The sequence below is a fragment of the Geospiza fortis genome, unplaced genomic scaffold (genome assembly GCF_000277835.1).
Source record: "Geospiza fortis unplaced genomic scaffold, GeoFor_1.0 scaffold131, whole genome shotgun sequence".
Classification (NCBI taxonomy): domain Eukaryota; kingdom Metazoa; phylum Chordata; class Aves; order Passeriformes; family Thraupidae; genus Geospiza; species Geospiza fortis.
The window spans coordinates 1-19,997 of NW_005054391.1; the positions used below are offsets into that span (position 1 = coordinate 1).

At 42.6% G+C, this 19,997-nt stretch overlaps 2 protein-coding genes across 4 annotated transcripts in view; both read right to left on the reverse strand.

The window, feature by feature from the left end:
* Nucleotides 1–9,701: 9,701 nt before the first annotated feature.
* LOC102041577 (cell cycle control protein 50C-like) lies at nt 9,702–18,530 on the reverse strand. Its single transcript, XM_005425596.2, has 7 exons — nt 18,318–18,530; nt 17,416–17,526; nt 16,172–16,273; nt 14,694–14,784; nt 12,164–12,301; nt 10,887–11,096; nt 9,702–10,124 (listed from the first exon to the last, which is right to left on the reverse strand). Exons 1-7 carry the CDS (start codon nt 18,528–18,530, stop codon nt 9,934–9,936), a joined length of 1,056 nt encoding a protein of 351 aa, XP_005425653.1. The 3' UTR covers nt 9,702–9,933.
* Nucleotides 18,531–19,249: 719 nt separating this feature from the next.
* The window catches only part of CMSS1 (cms1 ribosomal small subunit homolog), a 223,505-nt gene continuing 222,757 nt past the window's right edge, over nt 19,250–19,997 (reverse strand). For all 3 annotated transcript variants that reach the window (XM_031060798.1, XM_031060799.1, XM_031060800.1), the window contains exon 10: nt 19,250–19,919. In XM_031060798.1, the coding sequence (XP_030916658.1) occupies nt 19,836–19,919 (84 nt within the window). In that variant the 3' untranslated portion in view covers nt 19,250–19,835. The remainder of the gene's footprint in view (nt 19,920–19,997) is intronic.

Here is a 19,997-nt window from a genome sequence, read left to right on the forward strand (position 1 = left end):
AATGCCAGTGTTGTGCTGCTTCGTCATAGTTTTTCTTCTTAGCTCATCGGCTTCATTCAGGATCACTTTTTATTAACTGCACAGCCAGAAATGATAGTGCATGAGGAAAAAATTCTTTCCATGATCATTGCTGGGCCTCATGTGAACAAACTTAAAAGAGTAATCTGACTATAAGCATTGGTGTAAGGTGTAGATGATGACTCACTGGTGATTATTTTATTAATTTTAGCGATTCTTATTTCAATTTCTGGCTGTCCCACACTGGGATGTCACCACACAGGCCACCAAAGCCAGCCCATGCATTCAGCTGTCATCGAATTACACAACTTGGAAGCACACCCTGCCACCCAGCAGGATGAAGTGGGTGGCAGTGCCTTTCCTTGGAGCGTGTCCTTGGCACTCAGCTTTGAATCCCTCCCTTCCACCCAGTGCTGGGGACATGGCCCTGCTGTCCCCTGCTGCTGTGACAGATTTCCCAGCACAGCCTTTGTGGGGAGGAGTGTTATTAACTGCAGATGTTACCATTGTCCTGAGCTGCTGTGAAGCCTCTCGCTGCACTGTCAGTAAGTGCCACATTTCACTTCAGAGGCAGCAGAGTGGCTCCACACTCCCCCACTAATTAACTGGTTATGACAACCAGCACTATGGGCAGGTACTACTTCCTTACTTTTTTCACTTAACTGTTCTGGTTTCTTAGACACATTTAGTTTTCCAGTGTTTTCAGGTTCACTGTCACTAATTATACAGCCCAGAGACAGCCCATGGATTCATATAAGTTATCTGAGAAATCTCAAGACCTTTTAACCTAATCTTAAAGCCTGAATCCTCCAGTATTATAACTGTTAATGCAGCAGTCTTGATTACAAACAGGAAGTGCCACAGGGAAAAAAGCAAGTAACTTTGGGTAGCTGGGTTTGACACAGTAGAAAACTTCATTTTCTTCAGAAGTTTTTTAATTGTTTCAGCTTGAGAGGGATAATTTTAGGCACTTTACTGCAAATTGACAATAACTGCAATTGCATAGGAGTATAACCAAAGGGCCTCTTTTCATCTTGTTTCATGCTGTGTGTTTTGTTCATGGAGTACATAGTACATACACAGTAAACACTAGATAGTTTGGTTAGAGCTCTCTGAAAAATAAGCTTTCCAGAGTATGAGCTATTTTCACAGAATCACAGAATGTGCTAAGTTGGAAAAGACCTTTGAGATAATCAAGTCCAACCTATGACCTAACACCACCTCATCAACTAAACCATAGCACTGAATGCCACATCCAGTCTTTTTTTGAACACCTCCAGGGATGGTGACTCCACCACCTCCCTGGGCAGAATTTTCCAGTGCCTAATCACTCTTCCAGTCAGGAATTTTTTCCTAACCTAAACTTCCCCTGGTGCAGCTTAAGACTGTGACCTCTCATTCTATCAGTTGCTGCCTGGAGAGAGAGAACAACCCCTACCTGACTGCAGCCACCTTTCAGGAAGTTGTAGAGAGAGATAAGGTCACCTCTAAGTCTCCTTTTCTCCAGGCTAAACTCCCCCAGCCCCCTCAGTCCATCCTCACAGGTTTTGTGTCCCCAGCCCGTCACCAGCCTCGTTGCCTCCTCTGGATGTGCTCAAGCATCTCAAGGTCCTTCCCAAACTGAGGGGCCAGAACTGGGCACAGCACTCAAGGTGTGGCCTCACCAGTGCCCAGTACAGGGGGAGAATGACCTCCCTGCTCCTGCTGGCCACTCTGTTCCTGACACAGGCCAGGATGCCATTGGCCTTTTTGGCCACCAGGGCACACTGCTGGCTCATGTTCATGTCAGCCAGCACCCCCAGGTCCCTTTCTGCCTGGGCACTGTCCAACCACTCTGTCCCCAACCTGTGACACTGCAGGGGGTTATTGTGGGCAAAATGCAGGACTCGGCACTTGAATTTATTAAACTTCATCTTATTAGACTCTGCCCATCCATCCAGCCAATCCAGGTCTCTCTGCAGAGCCCTCCTACCTTCCAACAGATCCACACTCACTCCCAGCTTGGTGTCAGCTGCAAATTTGCTAATGGTGGACTAAATCCCCTCATCCATGTCATCAATAAAGATATTAAACAGCTCTGACCCCTGAGGGACACCACTGGTGAGCAGCCCCCAGCTGGATGCAGCACCGTTCACCCTCTGGGCCGGGCCATGCAGCCAGTTCCTAACCCAGCACAGAGTGCTTCTGTCCAAGCCCTGGGCTGTGCCAGCTTTTCCAGGGCTGTGCTGTGGGAGACAGTGTCAAAGGCCTTGCTGAAGCCCAGGTACACAACATCCACAGCCTTTCCTGCCTCCACCAGGTGGGTCACCTGGTCATAAAAGGAGACAAGGTCAGTCAGGTGGGACCTGCCCCTCCTAAACCCCTGCTGGCTGGGTCTGACACCCTGGCCATTCTGGAGGTGCCACAGGATGGCACTCAGGATGATCTGTTCCATAATCTTGCTGGGCACTGAGGTCAGGCTGATGGGCCTGGAGTTTCCCAGATCCTCCTTCCCACTCTTCTTGCGGATGGGTGTCACATTGGCCAGCTTGCATTCATCTGGAACCTCCCCAGTGAGCCAGGACTGTTGGTCAATGATGGAGAGTGGCTTTGCAGGCTCATCTGCCAGCTCCCTCATCACCCTGGGATGGATTCCATCTGGTCCCATAGATTTGTGAGCATCTAAGTGGCTCAGCAGGTCTCTGACTGCCTCCTCCTGGATAACAGAAGGACCATTCTGCTCCCTGACACCATCTGCCAACCCAGGAGGACAGTTGTTCTGAGGATAACCTGTCCTAATGTTGAAAACTGAGGGAAAGAAGGTGTTAAGTACCTCTGCCTTTTCCTCATCTTTAGTTACTAAATTCCTTTCCACATCTTAGAGAGAATGGGGGTTGTCCTTGCCTTCCTCTTGCCATTAATGTATTTATAAAAATATTTTTATTGTCCTTCACAGAAGTGGCCAGATTGAGGTCTAATTGGAGTTTTACTTCTCTAATTTTTTTCCTACATGATCTACCAACTCCCTTACGCATTTCCTGACATACCTGACCCTCCTTCCAAAGGTGGTACACCCTCTTTTTTTTCCTTAATTCCTACAAAAGCTTCTTGCCCATCCAGACCAGTTGTTTTCCTCATTAGCTCATCTTTTGACACACAGGGACAGTCTGTTCCCGTGCCTTCAAGAATTCTGTTTTGAAGCACATCCATCTTTCCTGGACCCCTTTGTTTTTAAGGGCTGCTTTCCAAGGAATGCTCAAAATAAGTCTCTTGAACAGGCCAAAGTCTGCTCCCTGGAAGTCTAGTGTGGAAATTTTGTTGATGCCCTTCCTTGCTTCACCAAATATTGAGAACTCTATAATTTCATGATCACTGTGCCCCAGAGGGCCTCCAACCACCACATCTCCCACCAGCCCATCTCTTTGCAAACAGCAGATCTAACATAGTCCCTCCCCTAGCAGGCTCACTCACCAGCTGTCAGAAGAAGTTGTCCTCCACACACCCCAAGAACCTCCTGGATGGCCTCTTCTCTGCTGTGTTGTGTTCCCAGATGTCTGGTAGGTTAAAATCACCTAAAAGAACAAGGGACGGTGATCCTGAAACATTCTCCAGCTGCTTACAGAATTAGTTGTCCACCTCTTCTTCCATGTTGGGTGGATGATAACAATAACAGACTCCCAGTAGAACGCCAGCCTTGTTGGCCTTCCCCCTGATTCTTACCCATAGGTACTTGACTCTATCATCATTAATCTCAATTTCCATGGTGTCGAGAGCCTCCCTAACACAAAGAACCTCTCCTTCACCTCTTCTCCCTCTCCTGTCTCTCCTGAAGAGCTTGTAGCCATCCAGTGCAGAACCCCAGCCATATTAGTCATCCTGCCACGTTTCTGTGATGGCACCTCACAGCTCTGCTGCTGCACCATGGCCTCCAGCTCTTCTTGTTTGTTACCCATGCTGCATGCATCAGTGTACATGCACCTCAGCTGGGCTGCTGACTTCACCCCTGACTCTGGCTTACCACCCTTGGGCCTGCTTCCAGACAGCCCAGCTCTATCCCCTTCCCCCTTCAAACCTACTTCAAAGCCCTCTCAATCAGCCCCACTAATATTCATGGGTTAGAATCCTTTTGCCCTTGATAGATAGATGGAGCCTATCTGGCTCTAGCAGGCCAGATGCTGTGAAAGTTGCCCCATGATCAAAGAACCCAAAATTCTGCTGATGACACCAACCCTTGAGCCACTTGTTGATAATGTGGGCTCTCCTGTTCCTTTCATCATTTATCCCTGCCACCAAAGGGACTGAGCAGAACACCACCTGTGCACCTGCCCTGTCAACCACTTGACCCAGCGCCCTAAAGTTCCTTTTAATTGCCCTGATACTCCTCTTTTCAATCTCATGACTGCCATCCTGGAGTATCAGCAGAGGGTAATAATCAGAGGGCTGAATCAGCCCAGGCAGTCTCTCAGTGATATCCCATACCCAGGCCCCAGGGAGGCAGCAGACCTCCCTTTGGGATGGGTCCTGTCAACATACAGGGCCCTCTGTGCTCCTCAGAAGAAAGGAGTCACCCACTATGACTGCCCTGCTTTTCTTTTTAGTGTCAGAGGCACTGATCCATCTGACAGATGAAGTGTTATTGGGAGGCTCACTGGGCAGATCACTTCTACATCATCTGGCTGACTCTCTGGATCCAGGGCCTCAGACCTATTCTGAAGTGGCACCTGGGTGGGTGATGGGGGTCGGGAGGAATTTTTATTACTTCCTTGAGTAGGGAGCCATTTCCAGTCCCCTTCATCCACCAGGTGTCTTCCTTCTGCCTGATGGTAGGAGACAGAGGAGTCCTCTGACTCCTGGTGGGCTTCTCTCAGGGATGGAAGGGTGAAACTACACCAGCCTATTTCCCTTTCACTTTCCCTGATACTCCTTAGTCTTTCTACTTCCTCCTTTAGCTTTCTCATTCATTTATGAACGCGAGCAAAAGCAAAACAAGCCCCACTCTTCAGCAAGCCCTGACTGGCTCCCATAACCTGAGGAAAAAGCAGGACCCAAACAGAATAAAAAATGCTGCACAATCCCTCTTTTGGAAATAAGAGATCACCAAATTGAAGGCAGCTGCCCAAGGCATTCCCAGCTCATAACCAAATTATTATTGGAATTGTAGGGAATAATGCAATTACAGAGAACCCAGTCAAAACACCTTAGCTCAAAAACTATGCACTGTAGTTCAGACTGCACTGAAAACCAAGAGACTTCTACTTAACTTGGCTGCTGCTCAAAATCATATGGGCTTTCCAGACCATGTGTCAGAACATCCCATCATCTTGAGCAGCTCAGCCAAATTTCTTTGCCTCCCCACCCAAGAGCAGCAACAGTACTTCTTCCCCTTCTGCTTTTCCCCTCATTTTGTGGTTTTCCCCTCATTTTGTGGTTAGAGGTTTTTCTCAAATCAGCTGTTTCAAACCTACTACTCCCAGTGAGGATTGACAGCAGCTTCTTATGTGACAAAAGCAAATGCTCTCTCCTCTTTTAGATCTAACTCAAATCCAAATTGCTCTGCAACTTCTCTTTATATTATCAAGGCCCACAAAGCCCTCCCCTGAGCTGCCATCTCTGGCTTTATTCTTAGAATTTCATTTCTCAGAGGAAGGAAATTTTTACACTGCAATGCATCACTACAATAACACCATCCAAACACTAATATTAATAATCTGCATGTAACACAGCTGTTAATATAAAATAGATGCAGCATGTAACCAATTTTTCCAGATTCTATAGGTCTGTAATCATGCTAATCTGTTTCACATGAAGGACTCATCCCTTTATTTTTAAATGAAAGCAAATGTCTGTGGTTAGAAACAGAAAAAACAATTCAGGCAGACAAATACTGGACGTATATTCATGAGACTGTAAAGCCTGAAAAAGGCTTGGAAAAATTCTCTAACTGAAGTGCTACTGAAATATTCTGTAACACCTGATTAATTTTTATGTCTCTCTTTCCAGATATAGTTATATCCATTAATGAAATTTAATCCTAAAAGGAGCTGGCAACCAAACCACTACAACAGTTTTGACATTAAAATATAAATGTCCCCTACACCTCCCTGTAATTTAGAAATGAGATTTAAATTGCAGATATGTTTTTCATAACAATGGTCTCTTGTCCCCTACAGATATTTTTGCCATTGTTAAAAACTGAACTAAAGAATCCCAGAAGATGTTCCCACATGTAATTGCCATCTTCAAAATGATAAACACCAGAAACATATATTCCATTAGACTTATCTATTTCAGACCATTTTAACCATATAAATTTAGATTACATCTGTTAACAGGAATCCTTTGTCTAGTTTTCCATTTACTAAATATCTACTCACCTCCCCCCCTTAAAAAAAAAAAAAAAAGAATAACGTCCTCCTTTTTTATCTGTTCTAGGTAAAAATATGGGGAAAACAAAACAAAACAAAAACCAGCAGTTTCTAGTACTGTCAACATCTATGACATCATTAATTTCAGTTCACCAAACCTAAACCTCCTTTCTAACATGCATCTTTTTTCTGTTGAGAGTGAAGAAAACTGCAAAATTTCATTTAGCTCAAAGGGACTGAGAATGCAGCAATGATACAAGATGAGGCTTTAGGTAGCTGTAACAAAGGAACCAACAATTTAATAATTTTGCTGTGTCAAGATACTACAAATAATGGTAGTTAATATTTTATGGCTTTGTGTTGTAGCCCCCATGGTGCTGCTGTTGACTTAAGACTTTTCAGGTACAGCCCAATGTCATTCAGCAATTGTAAACCCAGACACCTTTGCACTGAGTTGTCAAATCTACATAAGTCAGTCTCTCTGAGAAAAGGGCCCACTTAGTATTGGTAAAAGTATGTTTAATAGATAAGCTAATTAAAATTCTATTTTGGAAAGCTTTACCAAGGCATTTTAAAAAAGTTTTCCTCTTTACTCAAGACACATAATCTTAATTCATAAAATCAAATACCCACGGCCAAAGCAGCACTGTGCCAAAGACACAGTACTGGTCCTAACACTCCAGGTATTCTGAATGCAGTTTGTATCTCAGGAAAAGTGCAACATCTCTGGTTGCTTCAAAACCCTTCCCTCCAAACCTCAGTGTTGCCTTCTCTGATCCAACTGACCTAATGATCTCCTAATAGCCAGGATAAATGAATTCAAAATCCCACTGGATATTTGCCTGGACTTGTGCTTCCTGCTGCTATCAGCAGCTGACAAAAGGGGACAATCCCCTGGGATATGGCACAGTGAGGAGCAGTTCATGATGGCTTTTACCATCTTTCTGTTAGCTTAGGCCAGTCCTTCAGCCCAGCCTCTCACTTCTGTTCCAGCACCTGCACGAAGGAGAATAGAGCAGCAGCAGCATAAAGGAATTCAATAAACATTTCATGCAGATAGAGAAGTGTTCCCAGTGTGAGGAGCACACTCGCAAAGCTTTCTTGAGAAGGTACAATTGTACCCCCAGCTCTGGCACAGGGGGCAGACCCACAGTGTGGCTGCAGTGCTGGCACAAAAGGAAGCATAAGAAGGTTGCTAACACTTATTTTCCACCCTTTTGAGCAAGGCAGATTCTGTCTGCTGGGAGGAATTAATCAGACCTGCCATTCCCATTGCTCTGGTGTGGGCAGCACCACCCTGAACCAGCCAGACACTGCAGAGCTTCTCAGAGCTAACAACAGGAACAGCTGGAGCTGAAGCAGCAGCTTCCAAGGACACTGTTCAGAGGGTACCAGAAAGATGTAAGGCATGTTTAAAGCTGTGGTAAGATGAAAAATGGGATTTTGGGTTTATAAACAAAGTCTTAGACAACTTCTGGAAAAACAGAAAGACTTGTTTGAAGACAGGTCTTCTCTATGGAGGGGTTTGAAGACAATCTACATTTCAATAGAAGAGGTTCCTGCAAAAACCTCTTTGAGATAATGGGCAAACACTACTTGCTGGGCTATGTTTTCTGGATAACTTTTTTCCTGGTAGACACTGACTCGCTGAAATGCATACCTCATCATTCAGTCTCCTTTTACTAACTTTTTTACCAGCTACTTAATGAAAAAATGAAATCAGTGACAATTGCATCGTGACTTAAACCACCCCTATCATTTCTTGAAAGTCAGTTTCTCAGACAATGAAAAAAAAAACCATAAAAAAGAAAGAGAAAAGTAACAAAGTTCCCATGGTCTGTTAGGAGCCAGAAAACAAGTTCAGCTTTGTCAGGAAATTCCATCAGGGCTTTTCAGAGAGCTGCATGGGATTACATTTTCAAAAGGACTGAAAAGATTTAGGAGCATGTCCCACACTTAAAAGTGATTTAAACTAACAACCTTAAGCGTTGTTGCATGTCCTGCTTCATGCTCTGTCTTGTCAAACCCAGTGAGGGGCGGGGTTCTTGCACAGTTCCTGACAGATCCAGGTGCAAGGTGCAGGAACCCAATTTCTGCGGCTTTAGGATGGAGGTGATTGGCCATGAGCAGGAAGAGCAGAGGGAACAGTAACCTTTCCTGGCCAGCACAAAGCACTGGTGGGGCAGGATTGTCCTCCCAGGTTGGGCTGGGAATAGAGCAGCTCCCCTTCTGCTGCTCATGGCTCAGCTTCAAAGCAGAACTTCAAGGAAACTGCACCTTCTGTGCTGCCAACCCCTTCAGCAAGGGCCATCTGTCACAGGTCAGCACATGCCCAGCCCCAGACACTCTCAAAAGCAGATGCCTTGACAGTGGCTCGCAGGCTCCCTGCACCATATCCCTTTCTCCTGCTCCAGTCTGTGATTTCTTTCTTGCTCTAGTGAGAAGGCTTTTTAGGAGAGAGGCAAGACACACAAAATACTTACAAAAGTAATTGAAAGTGTTTTATTCCACTTGCACTTTTACAACAGAAAAATGATTTTAAAAAATTCACACCTACCATGGTATGCTTGACCTAAATTCTTCAGTGCTGTTCCTTCATTTTGTGAGACTAGAAATAAGTCCTAAATGTGTAAAATTTTGAACATGAAATGTAAAAATTGATGAACCCATTAATGAACTGCAATGTTCACTTTAAATTCATGGATTTTCTGGTGCTTTGTTTTTTATTGACAATAAATTACCATTCTGTGTCATGTAAGAACTTGTGAACTTTCCCATGGGATAGGTAGGAGTGCAATTTTGGCCTAATAGTTAAATTAAGTAGATGGTTCTGCTAAAATATTTTGCATTAAAGGAGCTTTTAATTTAGGATTTGTATTGAACCATAATTTAAAAACTGCAAATAAGTGATTGGATGCCCTCCAGCTCTCAGCTGCTAGATAAATCAAATAAATTTGGTCAAACCAAACTCCGAACTCCTGATAAATGCCCTGTATTCAACCACAAATCAGGTGTCAAACTGGGGTGAATGCACTGGTATAAACTGGTTGTTTTTTCAGCATACCTGAAAAAGATATATAAAACCCAAGCCAAGCCATTAAGCACACGTACGTGGCCCACAAGCAGATTTTAGCAATAAGTTCTGCCTACTCAAGCTTTTTGTTGGATCAAGGCTTCACATTTTACCCATCCAAAGCTCATTCCATTTAAGAGAAATGTCTGAATTATGGGCCGAGTAAGAAATTAATATGGACCCTGACTTCTGGCCAGACATTGGTACCACATAATGTCTTTGCCATTGCAATTCTAATCTGCTGTGCTATCTGCTGTTTGAAGCCCATCTCACTACAAGTTTCCTAGGAAACAAATTTAGGCTCACATGTACATTAATGAGAATGGCACCTCAGGTAAGTTTGGTTTCAGATGATAGACTAGCCCTGCCCCTCAGTTTGCTTACATTCACCAAACCTGACACTGAAAATGGTCCAGAGTTCAGGGGAAAGACTGAAAGGTCTGTGCTGCACCTTCTTTGTTCACTGCACACTTCCGTCTCTGTTCAGAAAGGTGAACCTTATTGCTTCTGAAAGTATGTTTTCTTCTTCCTGAGCTTTAAGTGGATGCCAGTTATGACAAAACCTGCCAGGGTTGCTGCTGTGCCAGAAACCAGGTAGGCAATTCCCAGGAATGGGTTACTTCCACCGCTCCACACCACGGTTGAAAGAATCACATGCTTCCTCCCCTTGAATCTGGTAACAGGGAAATCTGAGAGAAGGATGTTAAGATTTCACTAACAAAGTGTACATTAAATGCTCAAAAACCTTTCCAGGGCATAAAGAGTTTTGAGGTCTGCATTTGCTGCCAAAACTCCTTTAACTCATTGGTGATGTTTCTGCTATTCTGGATCCAAAAACCCAGCTGGTCTTTGGGAGGTGATAGGCAGCTGGTGGTAAGAAACCCAGTTATTTTAGATACAGTCTTTGTGCGCATGTGGAAATACTTCCTTCTTCAAAACATTGTAAATTTCAGATTCATAATTTATAGGACTGCTACTGCAGTAATTTGCTATGAAAGCTCAGTTGAAAATGGGCCTTTTGGGAAGCTTATCATGATATTCCACATAGTCTCTGTGAGGGTAAATGCTCAGCTCTACCTAATATGTTGTAGCCAGAATGTTATATGAGTTTACCTTTCATCTCTCCCATGGAAGCTTTCAGAATAGAACCATGACAGAACATTTTCAACCACATTTCTGTCAGCTGAGAAAGAAGAGAAATTGATGGTCATGTTGACATAACTCCTGCTGACAAAAGGAGTGCTTTAGTCAGCAGAGTCCCCACTGTTGGCTGTGAGGGGGCAGATCACCAGCACAAAAGCTCTTGTCAGTCAGGACATGGCCCAAATCCCTCGAGGCTCTCCTGACACAGGGGTGTTCCTCGCGGCTTCTTTGCCAGTTGCCCACACAAATCCTATTCACCTGCATGTCACTGTAACTCTCTGGGAGCCTTAGGGAATGCGAAAGGATACTGTAGGAAATCTGGAAGGTGTAATTCCCCGCTGGCAGGCCCTCTGCGAAGCGCTGAACGCGTCTGAGGCGCCGGTAGAGATTCCGGAACGTGGCAAAGGCCGACACGCGCATCCAGATAATGAAGTCATCGTTCACGTAACCATTGTTCCTCTCATCTTCCTCATCTAACAGGTACACTGGCTTCTGCCAGTAAGGAGGTCTGGCTGTCCCTGGTCACAAAGAGACAAAGCAGGAAAGGCACTCTCAGTAAAAACTGTGTTTGCTGAGATTCTGGGCCTCACACAACCAACGCAGAATATGAAGAGTGGAAGAGACATAAAACACTGTCCAAAACTATATATATGCTAGAAAACAGCATCTCCAAGCATGTCCTCAAACATGAGGACAAACATGAAGACAAACATGAGGACAAACATGAGGACAAACACTCGCCTCAAACATGAATTAACAGTTTAACAGTATCCAGGGGCTGCTACACATTAGAATCTTCAATGCTACACACTAGAACCTTCTCCTTCAAAGGAGAAACAAAGTGCCTTGCACAAGTGAAAATACTGTTTTTTCTGGGTTCTTGTCTCTTGAGCAAGCAATATGTTCTCTATAATGAGGAGCTTGCCTTAATTTTTACACATTCATATATTCCTGTACAACCAGAAAGGCACCTTTTTGCTGCCTAATGGCACAGCTTAGGACATTTAGAATCTGTCCCATGAACATGGCTTAGATCATTAGCTCCTGCATATTGCACCCAGCTCAGCACTGCCCTGATCCACAACAGGCAGCTTTTAGCCCAACTCAATAGAGATCAACCATAACAGCCCTAGGAAACAAGTCTGAAAGAACTAGTGACAAAGGCAGCCTCTCATGACTCACAACTGCCCAAGAATCTGCACAGGCATGAGGGAATGATGGGACATGCAATTATCCTTCACAGATGTTTTCAACAGGAAAAAAAAAAAATAAAGCAACTGCTTCCTTGCTTTCTCTGGACAGATTAAGCATTACAAGAAACTATAAAGAAGGGTGTTGATGTGGGCTAACTTCAGTCTTCCAAAACCATTTTTTCTCAATTTCTATGGTCACTGATTAAAAAAGTTAAAAAGTGGTATTTTGGCTAAATGTGTCTTCTGCTATCAGTCACCCTCTAAACCCTGCTTCTTCAACTTGCTTTCTTGCTATTTCTCCCAAAGGTGATTTTTCTGAGAATGGGAGACATATGAAGGGGGAGATAGGGAAGCCATTGAAAGATAAGGACGGCCAGCAGAACCATTCTTACCTGCAAATGCAGAAGAGAGATTGTATGACTCAGGATTGCGAAATTTCACATTTTTATCTGTCCACCAACTGTTTCCAGTCTTCAGCAGTGGCACTTGAATCACAGATGATTTGTAATTGTAAAACAGATCAATTGTATCTGCAGGGAATACAAAAAGCAACATCTGTGAGTCAAAGACAGTCATTCTAATTGCCAGCATGACTAACAAAAAAAATGGCACATTGAAGCATCTTTCAAGTGGATAGAAAACCTGAACATCCTGGCTGTGTATGGAGCACTGCACATTTCACAACAAGAACTAAGGTACCAGAGTCTTAGAACAACTGAAGTTTTAAAGACTGAACATTTCCTACCAATCCCTGTGTATGTTGTGCATGCTTCTCATGTCCATCAACTCCTGAGGGACTACCTTTGCAAATCTCTTTCTGAGCTCTCTAGCTAGTTACAGAAATTACTGTCCTAGCTAGTTTCCCCATGAATTTCTTTGACAGTTGTCCCAAAACTTTGCTATACATGGTGTATTTTCAGGGACTAGGGTGGAGATAAAAGCACAATCAAGGGTATCCAGTCCTTTGGAAATAAAAATTTGCTTTAGTTTTATGCCAGTTAGAGCTTGCTTACCAACTTGGACACAAACATTTTCTTCAAAATCAAAAACCATTCAGTTAAAATTGTGCCTAACCATGCCATCCAATTTCAGTGGGTGAATAGCACTTGTTTTTATCCATTACTATTTTCCTAGATAGATTAGTTTAGCATAAGGCAAAAACATTATAGGACACATTAACAGCTCTGTAAATCCCTAGGCAGCCAATGGGATGATGGGCAGGCACAATCAGACGATACAGACGGGGAGGGTTTGCCTTTGAGGAGACATGAAAAACACAACTCAGCTGCATAAGTATCAATGAAAACATACTTTTTTTTTGTTTCCTTCTATAAAACCTGTGTTCACACAGCTCCTTAAAACTCTTTTGGGAAAATGATCATTCTGTGGCCCACCACATCCCCAGCTATTTGTCACCACTTCATTAACAGGAATTGCAATGCTCTGAGCTCTGCCTACTCAGTTTCTTGTCTTGACTCTTTTCACAAGCTCCAGAACAGTGTGGGCTGCACACAGCTGGGCTCTGCTGGCCTAGTTCTAAGCCCAGCCCAGTAAATCCCACTTCCAGCAGCAGGTGGGTAAGCAGGCAGATGAAAATCAAATGGATCTAGAAGTTAGTGAATGCAACTGGCTTTCACAAGTCCCCTGGTGTGGGTGGTACAGCTGCTTGGAAAGAGCTGCTGCCTTCTCAAAGCCTGCTGCATGGAACAGGTTAAAAAAAGAGTGAGAGCAAAGAGTGGTAGAAATTGGAAGACAAAAAAATGGGGTAGTGGAGAAAAGTCTGTCATTTTTTTGTTGCTTTTCCTTCCAAAGATACATTCAGAAATCTCCCAAGTGTATTCAGAAACAGATTATGCCCACTAGATTACTACAAAGATCAAATCCACAATCAAATTAAGACTATGTATACTTCCAGCATTCTAGAACAAAAATGAAACTGGGTAGATCCAAAGTAAAGTGGAGAATGTGGAGAGTCCCTCCTTCTGAGCACATGATTGTGGGAAGGCAGAATCCGGGCTCTCCCATCACTGTATAAGAATGTGCTTTTTAGCACATTTTATGGAGAAAAGACTTTTTCCAACATGGAAGTATGGGGAGATGAAAGTGTTCAAATTGTAGATACCAAGTAAAGGCCTCCATGCTAAAGTAAGCAGATGTTAAAGTAGCTGTGATCCTATGAGAGGTTTGAACAGAGAAGGAGAGAAGAGTGATGAAGATTCTGTGCTCCTAGGAAGAAGATAATTTCAGATACAGATAATGAGAACCTTTGCCTTTAAATAACTCATCTTTAAAACAGTACTCCATAAGTTGACATGGCCCATAAACACAGCTGTGGGAAAAGCTTGTGGAAAATGGGAGGGATCTCATGATTGCAGATTTCTCTGGGCAGCTGCTATTCGTAGAAATTGAGAGCCATGAGAGAAATGTTTTCTTGTAGAGAAGTCTCCATAACATTAGCAAGAGAGACTTTTCTCCCTAAGTGAATGAAGAAAGACTATTCTAGATAAGAAATATCAAATCAGCAAACCAAAACCACGACACCCTCCTTCTAAGAACATGATTGTGGGAAGGCAGAATCTGGGCTCTCCCATCACTGTACAGGAATGTGCTTTTTAGCAAGGAAGTACATGAAATCTGTTGTATCCTTGTTCCTTATTTCAAGAGGGCCTAAATTCCTTACTCCTGCTGTAGACTCAGATGGAAGAGGGCCTTAGAAAATGAGCAATCTCCCTCAGTTTCCAAACAAGGGCCAAGTTACTAAACACTAGGAAGCAGAGCCTCACGTTCACCAGAGCAGCACCACCAAACAAAGCCTTTTATGGGAGAAAGTGAAGGCCTTGCAGTACCAGCTCTGCCCTGGTCTGGGGGAAGGGAATAGTCTGAAGAGGGAATCAGGAAGGGGCAGAGGTTTGTCCCACATACCATTGAACATGCTGTTGGCAATGGCCCCGCATGGCGCCATCGGGGTCCCGTTCCTGTAGGTGCTGAAGGGCGCACAGTAGCTCCTTTGGATCTGCATTCAAGGTCACACAACAATCAGGCACAGACCCGGGGTTTGCTTTTAATTGGTGTCCTCCCATGCCTTCTTCTGAAAAGCCACTGAATAATTAAGTCTCCAGTACCTTTTGGTCACATTAGAGAGACAGCAAATGAATGGCTCTGTAGTTCAGGAACACCTTCCATATCTAGGCACAGAAACTTAAGGTCTTCACCAAATTCTGCTGCCGACTTGCAAGCTCCAGACTACAAAAAACAGGTTTGGGGATCTGCTATTGAAAAATGGCTACAACTGAAAATGTTCCAGTGAAGCCTTGGCTTACCCTAGAACATCTTATTTTACCTTCTTTTAAATTCTGACCTGGGCTGAATTAATGCTGGAGAACAGCAGATGTAGTTGACCAGGTCAACACAGCCAAATCTTGAGGTATGAAGATACAGAATGAAAAACATAAGTCCACCTCAGCTTTACCACATCTTTCCTACCCCATTTTATAAGAAACTATAAATCTTCAGGTTTCAGCATAGAAACATTTTCAAGTAACTCCAATGAGCTGTGTATCTGATTGGCACAAATGCCAAAAGCAGCTGCATCCTTATGCAAACAAACAAGCTGACAGGACACCTGGAAAGTTTTAAGAAGCATTTTATAGAAATGAGGAACATGTCTTGAGAGTTGTAAGAAGCATTTTAGAGAAACAACAGATTACCATGGCACAAACATCATATATACTGAAAGGACATGTGGACTATGTATATGTGTATATTAAGAATTGCTACTTTTAAGCCAAAGAAAATATGCTTTAGATTTGTAAGTAAAAACCTGAATGCCATGATTGCATTCTCCAGTTTCCTTATGCAGGTCTGCTGCAGGTGATGCTGTCTACTCCCTCTTTAGACTTCTGAATTGCATACTTAGAATGCTACATGATCACTTATTTCAGAACTAACCTTTTCCTGCTCCTTGCCTGCTTCCAAAGCCAGATGGCAAAACTAAAGACTTAGAATAACTTAATTCCCTAGCCCTAGCTAGGGAATAACTCAATTCCCTAGCACAGTTTAAAACACTTCTGGCTAAGAAGACTGACATCACAAGAAGGAAAAGCTTTCTGTATATTTATTTGAAAAAGACAATGTATTTTTAATCAGCACTACAAGGTGCAGGTTTGAGAACTGCAACACACAACTGACATCTTTTACTTACCCCCCCCCCCCTCAACCTTCCTCTCTTATTAACTTATTAGGCATAATGTCCCAACAAGCATAAAAGCCGTGACCAAACACTGAAAATCTGTACTTTATTATTCCCTAGAGGCACTTAAACACACTTATGGTTCTCCATATGGTCAAAGGCACACCTGCTGGAAGTGCTGCCGATCTCACAACAGAAAAAGAAAACTCACATTTACATTTCGGCCCAACAGCTGCGCGTCACTTCTTGATTTCACATACCGACGGTGGTTTTGGTAGAAGTTTTGCAGACCATAGTACATAAAAACATCACCCTAGAATCCAAGGATAAATCTCTTCAATAAGGAGAGTTCATGAAGGCAATGAGAAATCTTATTAGTTGCTAAAAAAGAGGGGAGGAGAGTACTCATATTAAAATGTCCATAACTACACCCTAAGAAATACAGCAGTCATGGGCTAGAATCTAATCTTTACCCTAACTGTAAGTTTTTATGTTTTGGCACAAAATTAAACATAATTTATATCACCAAACAAAACCTAAAATAAATATGCCTGATAATTATTTTACTCAAGATGGCATGGCTGGCCATGAACTTGCAATGACTATGAGTCATATTGCAGAGACAGACACTCATTTTCCATAAAAGAAGGTGCACAAAAACCTTCACATTAAAAGAAGAATGCTGGGCAGGCAAATCATGCATGAAAGGTAATTATGCAACTATAAAAAACCCATTACTCAGTTAAATTAACTTCTCATCTCAAACATCACTGTAATCTGGAGAATTGCAAAGTATTTTAACAGACTTCTCAACACTGAAGAATCCTAAAGTGACTTTAAATTACACTGTCATTTTAAGGGATCATTTATTCAATACTAAGTATAAAATCTCTTTGGCAGAACATGAAGCATTTTAACAGTCTCAATAACACGACCTGGTAGTTTAAGGAAGGAAACGAAGGATATTTTTTTCCAAAAGAAACTTCAGAATCACATTGCTAGACTTGAATTATTTCAAGGACCTTGGGGATTAGCAGCACAACTCTTGTAAAAATGACTACAGGGGTCTACTTATGTAAAGTGGTCAGAGCTTCAGATTTCCTTCTCACTTGAGAGCTTAGCAGGGCAGCAACAACCAATCCCAGTCCAAGGGTAAGGTTTTGCCTCTGATTCAGAGAAAGACAGAGAGAGGTCACCTCCACAATCAAACACCATTTCCTCCACCCCCTTCTTCTCCTTGGGCATCTCCCAACCAAGGGGCCTGGTCTTGATTATAAATACCAAAATGAACAACAAAGGCAAAAGTGTAAAATTTTGAGCATTACATCTTCTGAAAAAGTAAAAAGCAAATTTAGTCAGGAGCTCTACAGAACAGAATTACTGTCTTTTATCATTTAGGGATATAAGTAACAGGTGGTACTCAGCCAACTTGAGTTGGTTTTTGCACCCACTTACCAATATATCTTCCTTTAGCGTGAAATTAATAGAACAGTGGCATTCCTTATTCCAGTTAGAGGAATTTTCACGGAGCTTTGAACAATCTGAGCATTTATCTGAATAATCTATCTGTCAGAGAAGTGAACAAGCAAAGCTATTGTCATATGCTCATAGGAAAAGGTTAGTGTTTTAGGTCCAAGGCTTCTCAGAGCTGTTCTCTTCTAAGTGACCCTGGGCTGCCAAAAACACTGTTGACAATGATGAGGCAGAGTGAGGACTTGGCCTCAATGAACAACCACAAAATGTATTCCTATTTTAAAGCTGGTTTAAAGCCTTTTGGTGACTGTGGCAGAACTTTCATGTCTGCTCCTCAGCAAAGAAGTGCTGAGTGAAGAACACTCCTGCACCCTGGGCTGGCTGACCAAGCAATGCTTGCCAAATCCCCACATGCATCATGGCCCACCCCCATGGAACAGCCTGGGTGTAGTGTTCAGTGTTGGCTCCAAACAGGAGTCTATTCATAACATCACAGGTCTGACTAACCTTTTCTGCAGGAGGGATTTAAACATTAGGGCTCCCTGTATTTCAAGGTTTTGCCCAGCAAAGACATATGTTCTTATAGTGTCAAACACTCTCTGAGGGATTTGCTTATTTCCCTTCAAAACCCCAGAAGATAATGACAACATTTTGGCAGTAATTATCACCCATATTTCAGATATTACCACCCAGTGCTCTGATTTTATTGATGACCGACTGTCTCTGAAGATTTTCACAGGAATACCAGCTGCTGGACACATGTCCAAGGCATAAAGCCATTGCTATCATCTTTATTCAAAAGCAAAAACTCAAAGCCTTTTCTCTCCAAACTTGGCCTGGTTTCTACTTTACAGAATATCAAAGAATAGCACTCCCAAACCAACCTGTATTTCTCTGACGCTGTTTGCAGACAGGACAAGGCAGACTCCCACAGTGAGGCAGAATGCCCCTGTCAGAAAGAAGCTGGAGAGCACAGAGGCAATGGTGAGCTGGGGCTTCCAAGCTGGCAACCTCTGCTGTTTGAATGCACTGTTATCTGCACACCTGGAAGGTTGGGCTTCTCCTTCCCTGGGAACAACACTTGTCTTGTTTTTCATTTTCTTCTTGGTGAGAGAAAGGAGTTATATCCTTGCGCTGAAGAGTGTTTCAGCTGAGATACTGTCTTTATTGTTGGGAGACTGTATTCGTTGTTCAAACTTGCATTGTGGTGAGGAATTACTTATTAACCAGATCTCTCTCTTCCTTGTTTTCTGGACTTGTGCCTGGATCCCCATGATCAGCTTGTACCAACCAAGTGATTGTGTACTTTGATCAGGGTGTCCAGTTCATTCCTCCTGGAAAAGCTTAGATATATTTTTCCTGCTCCACACCTCATTAGGATTTGTTACGACTTATTCATTTGCAGGGATACTGGCAGTATACTGGGATTTCTGTGTAATTTCAGATGCATTATTTCTTCTCCCTTCACTTCCATAGCTGCCCAGCTAACAGGCATGGCATACAAGGAAAGGAAAGGAGTTGCACTGGATTCCACTGGGGAGGACTGCAGGTGCTGAGACAGCACTGCACACAGAATGTGGCTTTGGAAGACCAAACCAATTTTTTTAACCTATTACATTCATTGCTATTGAGATGCAATTAAAGGTTGTAAAAAGGTTGTGTATTCTTTATCATAGAAGGAAAACTCATTTTTAAAATATCCAATTTGGATCAATGGCTTTCCAAGATACTGATGATTTTTTCTCATCTCTATTCATCTCATTCTCTGAAAAAGAATCCATCCATTCCCTACTATCTGCAATGACAAAAGAATCACGCAGAGATCACCTCATTTTAATTTAAATGGACAAACATAAGAATACTTTTTGCACACTTCAACAGTTAAACCAAAATAAAATCTCAGTATAATATACAGATAATTTATCATGTAAAAGCAAAAAGCAGCATTTGGTTAGCTCTAGAACAACAGATAGGTGAAAAATACCTTTTGAACATGTTACTGAAATTCATATAACTTTTTCAAAGACCCTCCAAGAGCAAGTAGATTACCACTCATGAGAGAAATACATGTCTCATTTGGGACAGCACAGGGAGGGAACAGAAAACTGAGCTGTGCAAAAGCTTTCATACACATATTTGCTCATCTTCAAAGTCTAACTTGTGACATGTATTAGTACATCTAGCAGGTGAAAGAAGTGTAACTCAGATTTCAGTATGACATTGTTCCTGCAATAAAAATAATACTAGAACTACAAACAAAACTTCTGGGTTTTTATTAAAAGAAAACTCAGACAAAGTTGCAATGTGCCTTCTGTATTGAGACCTCTGAAAAGTCAAAATTCAGTTGCAGGCAGGATAACAGTAAAATGCAGCTGCAAATTACTTCCTTGTTGGTAAACTCATTAAAAGAGTCCCAGCTTCACAGATCCATCTCTGCACAGCTTTATAATACTCTTCTCCAGTAGGTTAATTGTTTCTTTCTTTATCTGAAGAAAACAAAAATCAAAGAAAGCATTAGAAGTTACTGATAATGATAGCATTATTTATTTACTCAGGCACCTTAC

Excerpts from the sequence above, each read along its gene's own strand:
- LOC102041577 (XM_005425596.2), bottom strand. The coding sequence starts at position 18,530 with ATGAAAAACAAGACAAGTGTTGTTCCCAGGGAAGGAGAAGCCCAACCT. Across the intron at positions 17,527-18,317 it reads ACAGCGTCAGAGAAATACAG|ATAGATTATTCAGATAAATG; the intron begins GTTGGTTTGGGA and ends CTTCTCTGACAG. Across the intron at positions 10,125-10,886 it reads CACCTTCCAGATTTCCTACA|ATTTCCCTGTTACCAGATTC; the intron begins GTATCCTTTCGC and ends TCCTTCTCTCAG.